Below are 15,387 nucleotides of genomic sequence, written 5' to 3' on the forward strand. Positions count from 1 at the left end.
AGCTATTTTTAGATAATATCAAAATTACTTCAGTCTGGAACTTTGACCAATACAACTTTTGGCTTCTAGATTTTTGTTTACGCTCAGTAAGGACACTCTTAATACTCGGAGTGGGGGTGGGAGCTGGGGAATGGATATGTAGAGGCTGGCCAGGTGACCAGCTCTAATGTGGTTTCAACCTTATAAGGATGTGCATTACTAGACTATCTCAGCTCTAAATCAAGGAAACTGTTTCCAAATATAAGTGAGAAAACAATTTTACCAAGGTTGACTACTTGTATTGCAAAGTGGTAAATTTCTAAAAAAAAAAAAAACTCCTCAAAATAGAGCATTGAGTGCAAAAATCCCCCAGAGCCTCCTGGACAAATCTCTTATTGCCCTGTAAGAAAATCCAATGCTGGATTCAACCCAAGACTTTAATTGGCTGGACTCTTGACAAACTGAAAACTGAGGAAAGCCTTTAGGCTTCCAAGATGCTGTCCCTAAAACTGGTTGTTATGATCTATATCTCCTTGGCTCAGTGCTCTGGACTCATACAGTTTCAAAGTTTTGGATTATGAAAGAAAATATATTTTTAATTGGTTTTATAAAGAATCCAGATTTTCACATAGAGTAAGTTTGTTTTAATAGGTGCTGTATAAAGCATATTGCCTGGTTATTAAATCAGTACTGTGAGAAAAGCACTCATATACTCAAGTGGAAGTGGTGGGGCAAATAGAGACTTTTGTAGTGCAATGCTTACATTTTGTGTTGTGGTTTCTGATAATACTCAACATTGCATTTGCAAGGAGAAGAGTCAAGGATCCAGGATACTGTATCATAAGCAAAAATGATGCTGTTGATTGTATTGGTATCTGAAAATTGGTAGATTACATCTAAGATTGGAAGAACCTAAAGAATTGTCTGACAAATGGGATATAAACATGAAACAGCGTGATTTCCATTTTTTAAGTTAATTACAGCCTACAGCAGTGTTAATCTTTCCTTTTTGTCATTGCTTATAAAGGCCTTGTTAGTTTTATGAAGAAATCGTGAATCATTTCAACCAGAAGTACATCCTAGAACAGAATCGAGTTCCTCAATTTTGAAAAACAGACTACTTATTTGGGAGAATTAATGTTTTCAGATGATAAAGCCTACTTGAAGAATTAAATCACTGTAATATTTAATAGTTTACAATGTACAATATGGTTCTTTTTAATCATTTAATGATTTCCTATTACAACAATAACCACAACAAACCTATCTTACAGTGTGACCAGAAGTACCATTTGGATCATCTAGCTTGACTAGATTTGCTAGATAACTATTTTACATTATGTCTACTCAGGCCGTATACATCTTATTCTTGAAAACGTTGAAGGTTGTCACTCAGACATCTCTTATCTTATACAAATGCCCCATGCAAACTGGGAAGAATTCTTCCTTTCTTTTTTAACCCTAATATTTGCCATCCTAGATCATTATTCCTGTATTCCAAGCCAGAATAAATCCTTTTCTGTATTTAAATATAAGTCATTTTACTTAGATTTTCATGGATCCATCACCTCTATGATCTTGTCACTTAGTGTTTTGTTCGTTCAGCTTCTTGCCTAATTGTCACAGATATGCTGAGCTTTAGTCCTTCTGTGTTTTCAGTTGTTCTCTTCATGGTTCTGTAGGTTATTTTTATCTCTTTCTCAAAGAGGTTGGATCAGTCCATTGCAATATACATCTTCTTTTGCCAAACCATCATTCCTTCCCTGTTCTCAACATAGCTTCTCTGGTCTTAACTCTAAATGTCCCTGTCCCTCCATTTTGCTCTGGATGCCATTTCTCACTTCCAAGAGGAACCTACTAATTCTGTGTGTCTTTATTTTCCTGCAATACTAATGCTCTGTCATCTGCTTGTAATGCTCTGTCATCTGAAATATAACATTTCTTTTCATTTCCTTTGTTCTTCGAGCTGATTATTCTTAGTGCCCACTGAGCCATTTTATTCCTTTTTTCTCTTCCTCTTAGTGATATTCACTGATACTTATTTATAAATGAATCTAGGTGAAAGACAAATAATTTGTACACTATATTTGCATAGTTCTTATCCTTTTATGCCTTCATGTACACTATAGCTTGATCCTGACACTCCTAAGAGGTAGATGAGAACGTATCTCCCTCTTCTATAGGTGAGAAAATGAATGTTCAGAACATTTTAAATGGCTTGTCTCACAGCTAAGTCAAGGTTAAGACTCAGATCTCCCGACTCTTTCTCCTGTCCCGTACCATATCACCTCTCTCTGGCAGAAGGATTGCAATCCATTAAAAGATCTTCACTACATTAGAAACTGGATGGAAATTAACCAAACGCTTCATTGTACCTTTGCAGATGAGAGCCCCTACACTAAATCCGCCAGCCAGACAAAGCCGCCTGATGGAGCGTTGGCTGTGAGGAGACAGAGCATCCCAGGTTAGACCAGACTGTTGGATTTTTCAGCTGTTTTACTTTTGAACCCTGTTATTTGGTGATCCTAAATAGTTCCAACTTGGTAATAAAAATCAATGCAATTTCATAGGGTGTAGACTGCATTCTACACAACTTGTTCAAAGGATATTCAAAACAGCTAGACTTGGAAAAGCTTGCCAACTTGTGAGAAATCATCTTATGTGCAAATCCTTTGTAAAATGACTTGAAGTTATGTCAGCTCTCACTCATTTGCTTACTCTCTTCTCTGTTTCCAGGGGGTGACTTCCACAGCAGCATCTATTTCTTTACTGAGACATACAAGGCAGAACAAAGGGGTTCGAAATTGCTGTGGCAGAACATATATTTGCTGAATAACAAATTGGTCCTTTCTTCTTAGCTCTTTGAACATGGATTTACTTCCACTGGGCAACTCTTGTAAAATTCTGGGGCTTTGTCTCTTTAGGAAGCTGTGATTAGGATTCTTTAATTCAGTAAGTGATACCTGTTTTTTAAACAAAATATTTTGGACAAATATCTTAAAATGCCTTTACTCCAAAACTTCAATATTTTCAAGTTTTGAGTTTGAGAATGACACAAAAGTTCTAAAGGAGGAGAAAAATTCAAAATACTATGCAAGCTTGATATAAACTAGTTAATCCATGGAAAAGCTCTCATGGAAGCAACTGTACTTAAGAGAAGGGTTAAAACCATTAATACATTTAGACATTTATCAAAAATAATGTCTTTATATATTTTATACAAGTAAATTGAGTACCACTAAACCTTTGCTATGGGGTTTTAGAGCATAGTAGTGTAACAATTCAGGAGAAATAAAGCAGTGTTTCCAACATTAAATTGAATGGTTTGGCAAAGTCTGTCAGTGAAAAGGGGATTTTTTCTATTTGAATAAGAGCAATATGAGTCCAGTTTCTGAGCAACCCTGCTAATGATTATTATTTACTTTTATAAGAATGACGTGGTTATTTTTATTCTTATTCTGAAGGCTTGGATTCATTATGAAAGTTCATGGCTTATAAAGAGGCTGTAAATATGTTATACATTCTTGCTTGTGTGCTTTGAAGATTCTAAAGTAATTTGAATTCTATAATTGGATGGCATCACCCAGTGCTGAGATTTCTTCTATTCCATTCTATAAAACATCATTCTTAATGCTAGTCACATTTAGAAAAACTACTGTAGTCAGCTGTGGGCTGTGTTCTCTACTTTCTCCTTGTCAGCAGTAAGGAAGTATCCAAAGTTTGAAGTTCAGGAATGCCAGTTATCCATCAATTCCTTCCTGGCTTCTCTGCATTACCTGGTATGCACTACTCCTCTGTTGGAAAGAGTGAAGACTTCCTAACGTCCTTAACACTTTATGTGATGTTGAACAAAAGCACTGACTATAATCTTGTTTTCTTTTCATGGGTTCTCTAGTGTTACTAAATTATATCACGTTTGAGGGCTAAACTTTTCCCTAAGATCATTAAGTAGTTTTTTAAGTTACGTGCTAGGTACACAGAAGTCGTTCATCATAATCCTTAGTTCATGACACGCAGTGATTCTTCATTACAGAAATTTTTCCTTTGGTCCTCCTTATATCAGTTTAATAGAATCAATTTATTTAGAATCACAAACCTTTCTTGTAGCCTTCATAGCTTATTTTTTTAGGGTTTAAACATGGACAAACACCTTTCAGTTCATCTCTAATGAGGTGGCATCCAGAAGGGTTCAGGGTCTTGAAAATCCTCTTATTAAGAACAGTCCAAGAAAAAAGACTTCACCAGCCAGAGGGCTAAGAAACCAAAGTGGTTAATAGCTGATTATTACTTACTATATCATAAGGAGAAAATTAAGGAACCTCTTAGAAACTGCTTCCCGACTGACTTCTAACGCTTGAAGTTCTGAACGTTTACTTACTTGACTTTACTGTCTTACTTAAAAGTACCTATTAATTCTTGTTCTGACAAAAAAAAAGGGGGGGTGTCCTCCCTTGATCTATGGCCAAGAAGTCACTTAAGGAGAGATCTAACCCAGCATCCAGAAGTCTTGACCCGTCACCTACTGTGTTTACTACCTTTACCCCTACCAAGTCCATGAGAAAGAAATGCACAGAGGAAGAGTCTGGGAAAATGCGCACTCTTTATTAATTGTGGAAGCTTTAGCTGAAAAATCCTGAAATGTTCTCCTGTTGAACTCCATTGGACCACATGGAGCCATAAGAACAAAATGCAAGTTTGCAGCCTTTGTTCTTTCTCCTGTGCTCCCCTCCCAATCTTACCCTTCTCAAAGGTGTTTTCCCACCTTGGTAGCAAGGAAAGTTGTGTCTAGAGAAAAATGCAACAAGGAATTGAAAGAAGGCCTAAACAGGTCTTTCTTGGTTAATCTAGCAGACCATGGATCTTCTTGGTGAAAAGATAACTCTCAGGGCAGATGCAGCCCTACAGCCATTTTGCTGCCCCAAATACCAAAAGCAAACACAAGGAAGCTGGAATCTTAAAGGAGCTATGGTTTTCCTCACATCTACCCCCAAACTCCACTCTCAACAATCCAACAGTGCTGACTGAATTTGATCATTCGTGTTAGCGCTTTCTCTGATGGAAGGAGTGAGAGTGTAGTGGAGGAAGAGTGTAAGATAGTGGAAGGCATATTAAGCTTCTCGATCCAAGTTTTATGAAAGCTTAGTTCTTTGAAACTTATTCTACAAATGTAGACCTGGTGCTCCCTGGAATAAATAGTTACACACGTACACATAGGCAAGATTTCTTAACATGGGTTCCAATATTTTCATGGCATAACAAGGAGCAACTTGTAATAATTCTGTCCCAAAGAGGTAACCTTGAATGTTAACAGAGATATAATTTGCTTTTCATTCGTATCAAGACCCACATACCCTGTCTAAACTCAGAATTACTGCAGCAATTATTTTATACTCAAAAGTCAAATATGTGTCTTTTCTTAAGTGACAATTCTAACTGTAAATCCTTTCATCCTCCTCCTTTACTCTTCTCAAAAAAGGGAATGGATTAAACATCTCTTAGGAGCAAAATACATTTGCTTTGGATAAAGAGGAAATGCATTATTCATGTTATTTGGAAATTGGTCATTTTAATCATGTCTCTTATGACACTAAATGTGCAGGAAAAAAGATTCTTTAGCCTTTCATAAAGTTTTGTAAAATTTTAATAATGATGATAGTAAAAAAATGACATGAGTGTCTCTACAACACTGAAGTTTAAATATAGATTAAAGACCTGTTAAGTCTGTTAAAAAATATTCAGGAGTCATATTTTCAATCTCTTTTCTGCCCATTTTTTTAATCAAAGAGAAGATGATTTCCAAGTACAAAGATATTTTGAAGTAACAGATTCTACCACACATCTATGTTTATTAAAAAGAATCTCTTGATCTGTTCCCGTTTATTTGACAGATTACTGGTGAACTGAAATTTGACCACTTGAAGGGTCTGTCCAAATTATTAGAGGAAATCTCTACTGACTCCTAGTTTAACACATTTTGCAATAATTTGTTGCATTACCAACTTAGAGATAGATGAAGGATTTAATTCTGTCTGTCTAATATTAATGAAGGGAAAAGATAGGCTACTACTGTAGACCTCAAGGCCTAGAGTTCATGTATTATTTATTTGACATGCTTCCTCTTTCCAAGTAGGATAGCTTTCTTTGATTATGCTAGCCTTGACAAAGATTTCTGGGCAATTCACAAATGCAAGAAGACATCAAGCATTCACATCTATTGTATTTCCAAACTTTGGTGCCCCAGGAAAATTATCTTAACTCTAGCCAGAATGAGCTACAAAAGTTTGTGTGAGATTTTTTTTCCTCCTAGAATATAAAAAAAGACACATCAATTTGGCCATAATGGAATGAAGTCTGTATCAGTCATTCTTCCTTCTCACATTTGGATTATTTGCTGGGGGAGTAAAAATATGGAGCTGAGTCTGAAATGTCCATTAGCCTAAGGTGTACACACCCAAGCTGTTTAGAATCCATCCAGGAAGGGTCAACACCTATGGAAAAATCAGTCTGGAAAATACTACCAGGCCCTCGGCACCACAGAGAAGCTGGCCACCTTGAATTAAGGAGGAAGGTTCTGCCTTCTCTGTCCAGCATTTCCCAGTCTTCGTTAACACACCGTTTGACACTACATTGGTCAACATTCTCATTATTACGGCACACAGAGTGGGACATTTACACTAGGATTTTATAGCCATAAGATTGTTCAGGTGTGTGAAGGGCATGTACTCTGGTTTGGGGCTGGTTCTCCTTTCTTCTGCGCGGCTCCACCATTGAGTTCCTCCAAAAAATGAGCGAGTCCTACTGATGGCAAACTAAGGTCAGTGGAATGAAGCACGGATGAAATGTCATACAAAGAAGGCACTGCACAACGTACACGTGTATCAAGTCACCACATTGTTCACTTAAAGTATCTTATGGTTTTATCAATTACATCTCAATAAAGCTGGGGAAAAAGAGGTAAAGGACCATTATATTTCCAATGTACTCTCAAATGATTTAGAAAAGAAAATTTGATGTGTGTGTGTGTGTATGAAGGAGTGCTGCATAGTGTTCCTACAAGTTTTATAATTTTCAACTTATTTCAAAGATTAAAAGTCCAGGGCGCCTGGGTGGCTCAGATGGTTAAGCGTCTGCCTTCGGCTCAGGTCATGATCCCAGCGTCCTGGGATCGAGTTCCGCATCAGGCTCCCTGCTCCTTGGGAGCCTGCTTCTCCCTCTGCCTCTCTCTCAATCTCTCTGTCTCTCATGAATAAATAAATAAAATCTTTAAAAAAAAAAAGATTAAAAGTCCAAAAAAAAGAATGGAGCCGTGATGCACCAATGCTTCCCAAAGATACTGAGTCCAACTCAGCTATTAGGGAGGGTGGGACCCACGCGGGAAAATAGCAAAAGACAAGCAGCTTTGCTACTCAGTCAGGCTGTCCCTGCATCCTCAAAAGCAAGCAGTGGGCCAAGGTCAGGACAAGGGGACTCAGGTCTGGTAGGTGCCTTCCCAGAACCCCTCACAGTCAGCATTAAGAACACAACACAGCAGTGTTTACCAGCGTTCTGATTATTGAATATTTAAGAAATGAGCAAAACTAAACCACATCTTTAGTGAGAAATTTCTCCAATGCTAAAGCCAAGACTATTGGTAGCTGCATAGATATCTGAGATTCTGTCCCTACCCCTACCTGTTTGTTCTGTCCATAGTGCTCTATCTATCACTCTCTGAAATTAACGCATCAGTTTATTGTTCTTTTTCTTTCTCATTCCCTCCAATGTAAGCTCCTGGAGGGCAGTTACCGTCCATGTCTTGTTCCCGAGTGTGTGTCCAGTGCGTAGAACAGTGCTAGGCAACTGGTCGGTATTCAGTCAGCACGTGTGGAATGGAAGCGCAGGTGCAAAGCAACAGGCAGCTTTGCTCTGGGCAGAGGCCGTTACCTTATGACTAGTATACTTTCTTACAAAGCAAGTGTTAACAGTCTCTGGTTGCCATGTATTTTCTGACTTGTGGAATGCGGTGCAGCAGCTGTTCACCTGGGGCTTAAGGCTGCACTAAATATGACATTTCTAAGGAAATCATCTGCTGCCCAAGACGAATGAGTGAAATATAGGTCAGCTAGAAGCTAGAGAATTTTAAAGGCCACAGGTCTCCCTCCAGCCTTATCTGTTTCCATTTGAGCAGAAGATGTCTGTGCAGTCCTAGAACGCTGCACAATGCGGAAGGTCGGAGCAGAATTTAACAATAAAATTGACAAGATGAGAGTGAGTCATTCAAGTGTTCTGCTGTAGGAAAAAAGGCTAAAACATACGTGAAAATAACCGGAGTCTATAAATAGACTGATGCAAGGCAGAACTTATTACTTATCATGGCAGGTGCACATTAAAGATTTCCCCCAGAGAACTGATCCATTTTGCTGTGTGGCTGGTCGTACATACTGAGCTCTCCAATAACACTGGGCAAGACGAGCCAGCTTGATTTGTGTGTTCAGTGCTGCCACTCTATTAGCAATTCAGAAAAATGACAGTCTATTATGTTTGAACTTCTCTCACACCTTAGTAAACATGGCTGAAATGTAATAAAGTGGTACATATGCAGCAAACAGTTTTTAAACAATAATTCTCCTAGCATGCCATCTAGGGGGGAATTATTTGTAGTGAATTAGTACTGTGCCTCGGTATCTCCTGAGTGGTGGCGTTTGGTCAATATCATGCTCCGGACGCACGTAGTAATCAGACGGAGGGACTGTGATGGCCAGCACAGCCTCCCAGTGTCTGAAGACCATTTTACAAGGAGGCTCAAGGATATGTGGACAAGAACCACAAGGAGAAATCCTTTTCCCTCTGTGACTTTTACACTGAAGAAAAATTAATTCTCCCAGTTTCCAAGTTAGGGAGACCTTCAATCAGGGTTTTTAAAATCGAGTGACTTTAGAGAATTAGGCCGGGTGAAAGTTGTATTGATTTGCGCTAGGGCAAGTGAAGAACCATCTTACACAATTTACTGTAGAATAGAGCAGTTGGGCCCATCAATATTCGCTTTTGTGTGTGTGTGTGCAAAAAAAAAAGTTTTTTTATTATTAACATAATGTATTATTTGTTTCAGGGGTACAGGTCTGTGATTCATCAGTCTTACACAATTCACAGCGCTCACCATAGCACATAATCTCCCCAGTGTCCATCACCCAGCCACCCCATCCCTCCCACCCCCCTCAACTCCAGCAACCCTCAATATTCTCTTATTACATGACTTGGAATAGCTTCCCAAGTTTCTGTCACTCACACGTCATCCTCATAATGTTGGCTATGTATCTGTGTTGTACCTATACTATAATTAATGTGGTTTTCAGTAAATTTAAATTGATTCACTTTTTTCTTTGCTTTATCCAAACCTTTGTTATCTGTGCTTTGATATACTAATTATATTTTCTAACATAAATTTTTAAAATTTCTAACCCTGAAATTTTTTTAAAGGCTATGTGTCCTCCCAAATACATCCGTTAATGTTTATATGCACCATACTTCAGGAAGCACTGGCTTGGAATGAGATTCTTCTCAGAAGAAATGACTTCAAGAATCCCAGTGCTGTGTACTTTGTCCGTATGTTGCTAAGTAGTTGTAGATTCATAGTGCAGACATGGGTCATTTGAATGGGAGTAGAAGGCACTTAGGGCTTTTGCTATAAAATGAGAAAGAAATACTGAAAAAGAAAGAGGAGGTTGAACAATATTAATCCAGAGCTTAGGGATAGACAAGAATGCATTGATCATAAGAGTAACCTAATCTAGAAAGAAAAAGTGAGGGAAGCTACAGATAATTATAAAAATACTAATCGCCATTCATTTCATGCTATGCTTCAAGCACTGGACTAACCATGTTGACAAATATTGTTTTTTTCTTCCTTAAAACTCCTTCAGGAAGTAAGTTTGCTTTATTCTTCTCCAACAGATGAGCAAACCTAAATTTGGAGAGCTAAAATAACTTGCCCACAGTCACAGGGCCTGAAAAATAGTGGAGCTTGGGCAAACCCTAGATAAAAACCAAGTTCAACCAGAATCCTGAGCAGCGCATAAAAGGAGAAGGTGGTGGAGACAATCCTTAATGAGTAAGAGGTGTAAAGACTTTGACTTCTACAGACCACCTGAACCTGTGCTCAGAAGTATACAGAAAATGTAGGGAATCCATCTCAATCGTAACTGACTGGCGCCCTTCATTGGGGTGGGTCAGTGGGTGAAGGGGGAAGTCAGGGTTATCATACCATGATTTCTCTAAGTAACAAAGGCCTAGGAGAAGCTGAGGAGGAAAACCGGCCGTGCTTCAGGCTGTGCTATAATTTCTTCTATACATTTGTGATTTTCAGGGCTTCCAATTCAAAGGAAAAAAATTAAAATTGGCCAAGCAGACTTGTAAATACTTGTTCTTAAACTGGTAACACCGTAATTCTATACTTCATGTTTCCCTTTTAAAACCTTGGAATAATACAGAGCTTTAGGATAACATTGAATAAATAGAATCAATCACTTTGTTCTGTGGCAGAGCATTTAACCTTGCAAAGAGGCTTCTAAAATCAGTTCATATGTATCCCCCATTATCAGATTAAATGAGTAAAGACTGACTCCAGGCAATGTACACACTCTCTCTCTCTCTCTCTCTCTCTCTCTCTCTACATATATATACATATATATGTATAAATTAAACATTTTAAAAATTAAACATTAATTTTACATTTAATTTTACATTAAATTAATTACAATTAATTTACATTAATTTAAACATTCCTAAAGCCTATTACTGAATTAGGTGTTAAACTGATGTTACAAGACTTCTGCATCATAATTGGGAGAAAATACTTTACAGCACCTGCCAAATCTCTTTTTCTTTTTAGGAGTTTGATTGCACCTCTGGTGCTTTCCTGTTTTCTGCATAGAATGTAAACTGTTTGCACATCGATTCCATGCCTTTTACCCTTGCATACTTGGCTGCATTGCTTTTATTTTTTCTCCAGCCAAGCTTTTATTTGCTCCCTAAATCCATTATAATTAACATGATCTCTCATTTTTTTATTCTGAGTTTTTATCAACATTGACCCTTATACAGTCATTCAACATTTAATTATGCAACAACTTCTTGGGCACCTACTATGTGCCTATTACTACTCCAGGTACTAGGAGTATCCTACAAGCCTCTGTCTTCCTGGAGTTGGCCTGCTAGTGGAAGAGATATATACATTCAACAAGTGCCTAACATAAGGTCAGACTTGCTAAGTACAATAATGTGGAATAAACTAGTATAAGGGGTAGAAAGTAGTGGGTGCAGAAAGACAGGGGCTCTGGGTTTGCAAGGAAAGTCAAGGATGGCCTTTGGGAGGAAATAGCATTTGAGGGAGCCTAAAATGAGGGGTAAACCGTATAATGTTCTGGAGGAAGTGGAGTATAGACCAAAAGAATAGCAAGTGCAAAGGCCCTGAGGTCAGAACAAGTTTGGCTTGTTAAATAAACTTAGAGAAGACCAGCATGGCCAGAAAGAGAGAAGCAAGACTGAGAGTGGTAATAAATGAGGTCAGGGGATGCCTAGCTGATTCAGTCGGTAGAGAATGCAACTCTTGATCTCAAAGTTGTAGGTTTGAGCCCCACATTGTAACTTAAAAGTGTAGAGATTATTTAAAAATAAAATCAGAAAGAAAGAAAGGGGTGGAGGGAGAGAGGGAGAGAAGGAGGGAGGGAGGAAAGAAGGAAGGGAGGGAGGAAGGAAGGGAGGGAGGGAAGAAGGAGAAATGAGATTGTAGAGAGAGAGAGACAAAGGTGGTTCTGTAGAGCTTATAGCCAAGGTAAGAGTTTGGAATTTATTCTGAGTGTGACCCAAAGCCACTGCCAGGGTTGAACAGTTGAGGTTTGATACAATTTTCTTTTTAAAATCTCTGTGGCTTCTATATAGAAAATAGACTGAAGGAGACAAGGGTGGAAACAGGAAGATCAGTTGCCATTGCAGAATTTCAGACAAGAAATGGTGGTGAGTTGGGATGCCTGGCTGGCTCAGTCAGTTAAGCATCTGCCTTCGGCTTGGGTCCTAGGATCAAGTCCTGAGTTGGACTCCTTGCTCATTGGGGAGCTTGCTTCTCCCTCTACCTGCCATTCCCCCTACTTGTGCTCTCTCTCTCTCTCTCTAACACGTGCACACACACACACACACACAAATAAGTAGATAAATAAATAAATCTTTTAAAAAGAGAGAAAAGAGAAATGGTGGTGAGTCAGGCTAGGATGATGAAGGTGCTGGTGGTGAAAAACGGTCAAATTTTGAATAAAGACCCCCAAGAACCTACTAAAAAATGAGATGTGGAATGTGAGAAGAAAAGAGGAGTCTAGGATGAGTCCATGGGTTTTGCTCATCACTGGATAAACAGAGGTGCCATTTACTGAGATAGAGAGCCACTGAAGAAGGCCTAGATCAGTGGTAGAGGGAGTAGGGAACTCAAAGGAGAAACCAGTGGAGATACAAATTTTGGAGTCAGCAGCCATATGTACACCTCTGGGGATGAGTGAGATTGTTTAGGTGTGTGGATAGATTATGATGGGGTCCAAGGCCTGAGGCTGTTGCACACCAGCCTTCAGAGGTCAGCAGTGAAGGAAGTTTCAGCAGGAGACATGAACAAAACAGATGCAGTAGGAGGAGAACTGGGAGAATGTACTATCCTGGAATCCAAGCTAAGAACCACATGTCACTGAGGAGGGAGAAAGAAATTGGGTCAAATATTAATGATAAGATGAATAAGATGAGGGCTGAGAATAAACCATAAGATTCCCTAAGAAGGGAGTTTTTAGTGACTCTGACTAGTCTCAATAACATGGTATGAGCAAAAGCCTGATCTGAGTGAATTGAGGTGAGAATAGTACTTAAGTAACAGAGGTAGAGAAGGTAGACAATTTTTTCAACCTGTTAAAAAAAAAAAAGCTATCAAGAGGAGTAGAAATATGGGACAATTGTTGGAGGTGACATGTGATCCTGGGAGTGAGGGACTCTTTTTTTAAAAAAAATATGTAATTTGACTAACATAATATAATAAAAAATAATAATAATATGGGAGAGGTAACTGCGTTTGTGTACTCATATGGTTGATCCGGTGGAGTGGGAGAAATTGACACAGGAAGAAGAGGGGATAAAAGCCCACAAAGTCTTTGAAGAGGCTAGAGGGAGACTATCCAGCATTCAGTGGATGTGTCAGCAGGAGGCAAGGCAAGCAGTCCAAGATAAAAAGGCAAGCAGGTGGTAGATTTCCTGCTGAGAGGATGTGTGAGTGCTCTTCTGTGTGTGTGTGTGTGTGCACGTGCGTGTGTGTGTCCTCTTCTGAGTACTATTTTCTTAGTGAAATAGGAGGTGAGATCATTACAGAGAATAAGATGGTGAAGGGAATGGTATAGGCTAGTAGAGAGAGAAGGTGTCATTTCAAAGGCTGGGAGAGTGATTTCCTAGGGCAACTTCCAAGGATTAGCATGCAAACCTGTAGATCTCTACCTAAATAGAACCCTCTTCTCTCTTGCAAACCCTACCTCTTCAAATCAAAAAAGGATAAAATGAACTTACCCACCTAATGCTGATTCCCCATGTTGCTGCTTTCTATTCCATTTCCCCTGGGTGCTCTCTTCCAACTTCTCTCTTCCGTGGTCATTTCTTTTTATGAATACCCAGAATGTTATGTGTCTTTATTAAATTTTTGGGCAGTTTAGATCATCCTGTTTGAAGCTGCTCTGCAATTATTTTTCTGGATTCTAGACTTATCTCTAATTTGAGATTAGAGTCCCTTAAATTCAAGAAAATAAGTCTTTATTAAAATTTTCCCCCACAAAGTTTTGCCTAGCAGCGTTCATAGCTCAGTGAAGTCCATGTTGGTTGTGTTAAAGACCACTTTCATCACTTACCTTAGGATCTGATCACTATTATACATCAAACATTATAAGATAATGGGATGGAATGATGAGTACAACTCATAATACTCTTACTCTTTCTCTAATAAACACTTAAACCTACCACACTCACTTGCGTGTGCGCACGCGTGCACACACGGCACCTTTTTTTCTGTTTTCCTCTTTCAATATGGGAAACTCCACATCTAACTTCTTCTGCTTCAATATTTTTAGAGACAGGAAACTTACCACCTTGCAAGGTAGCCCCCGCTTTTTTTTATATCTCTAGTTGTTAGGAACTCTTCTTCATGCCAATGGATTGAAGTTTCCCACCTTATACCTCTACCCATTGGTTCTTCTAATTCTCCTGAATTTCCCCAAAGTAGGTTTTCCGAGTACTTTCATGCAGTGATCATCTCTTCCCCGAGTTGTTGTCACTGTTGTTGTTTAAGCAGGTAAAGCATGTCCGTTCCTTCAACCCTGCCTTCTGTGACGTGTTTTCCACGCCCTGGGAGTCTTTCTCAAGTTTGTTAATGCTCTTTACTGTGTGGCAGCCAAAAGCGAACCTTCCTCTAGCTGAAGAGAACACAGTGTGAGAAAACCATTTCCTTCCCTGACCTGGATGCTCCCTACTGGATTAATGCAGCTTTAGACTGTATTTTTAAATGAAATAGCGACATTGGTTTATCTTAAACTGGCGCTCCGTGTGTCTTGTTCTCATGAACTGTTCCTAAGAGTTGGCCTTTGTGCCTGGAGCGGCAGTGCCCTGTGTCCTACTGGGCGACACAGGACCCTTCGTTCAGTTGTGTGCACTTACTCCAGTTGTATCCCGCTAGTAAAATCGGAGAAGAGGAGGGAGGGGCACTAACAACTGTTGGGCATCTATCATGCCCCAGTCTTATTTATCCAAAAGAGATAGTTAATTATCTCAATTTTACAGGGGACGACATTAAGGCTTACAGAGGCTTGAGTGACTTGCCCAAGTTTGTGCAACAACAAAGCTGGCATTTGAGTTTAGAATCACCTTAATCCGGAGCGCCTCATCTTTCAGCTCTCAAATGCTTCAGCTCATCTTTGCAACATGGTAGAAATAGTCTCTATTCCTGCTCATCTCATGTATTCACCACTCTTCTTAGCAGTGAATTCACCACAGATTTGATAAGCATCTAACAGTGTTAAGAATTTGGGGCATAAGCAGTACCAAGGACCGAACTCTGAAGCACCCCACTGGGAACCTTGACCCTCTCCCTGTGAACACTGATTTGCAGACTTTGGTTATCATCCTCAGTGAGGTTTAAAACCACGGGCTTTGAGTTCACAGTACTCTATTCTGTCCACAGGTTATCATGAGAGCTCTTTCTCAAAGCCCACTGAAAGACTCAAGTATGTATTTACATTGTATTGTTTTTATATATAATGTTGATTTGTAGGCTTTATTCCTCAGTGGTGTAATAATCCTTTCTAAAATTTTGCCAGGACATGCCCTTAATCCTAGAGATCTATGATTTCCAGAGCCCTTCATTGTAAA

The 15,387-nt window shown here is 39.1% G+C and overlaps 1 protein-coding gene across 10 annotated transcripts in view; it reads left to right on the forward strand.

Moving 5' to 3' along the window:
- GRIP1 (glutamate receptor interacting protein 1) overlaps positions 1-15,387 on the forward strand; it is a 661,409-nt gene that overhangs the window by 468,446 nt on the left and 177,576 nt on the right. For 9 of the 10 annotated variants that reach the window (XM_064590931.1, XM_064590925.1, XM_064590927.1 and 6 more), the window contains one exon: positions 2,363-2,443. The exons of the other annotated variant lie outside the window; for it this stretch is intronic. Coding sequence is in view for 8 of the 9 variants with exons in the window: in XM_064590925.1 (XP_064446995.1) it covers positions 2,363-2,443 (81 nt within the window). In the remaining variant the exon portion in view is untranslated. The remainder of the gene's footprint in view (positions 1-2,362; positions 2,444-15,387) is intronic. 10 annotated transcript variants of the gene reach the window in all.

Source organism: Mirounga angustirostris, unplaced genomic scaffold (assembly GCF_029215605.1).
Source record: "Mirounga angustirostris isolate CCGP_5_RB_7025 unplaced genomic scaffold, mMirAng1.0.hap1 SCAF_5, whole genome shotgun sequence".
NCBI lineage: Eukaryota > Metazoa > Chordata > Mammalia > Carnivora > Phocidae > Mirounga > Mirounga angustirostris.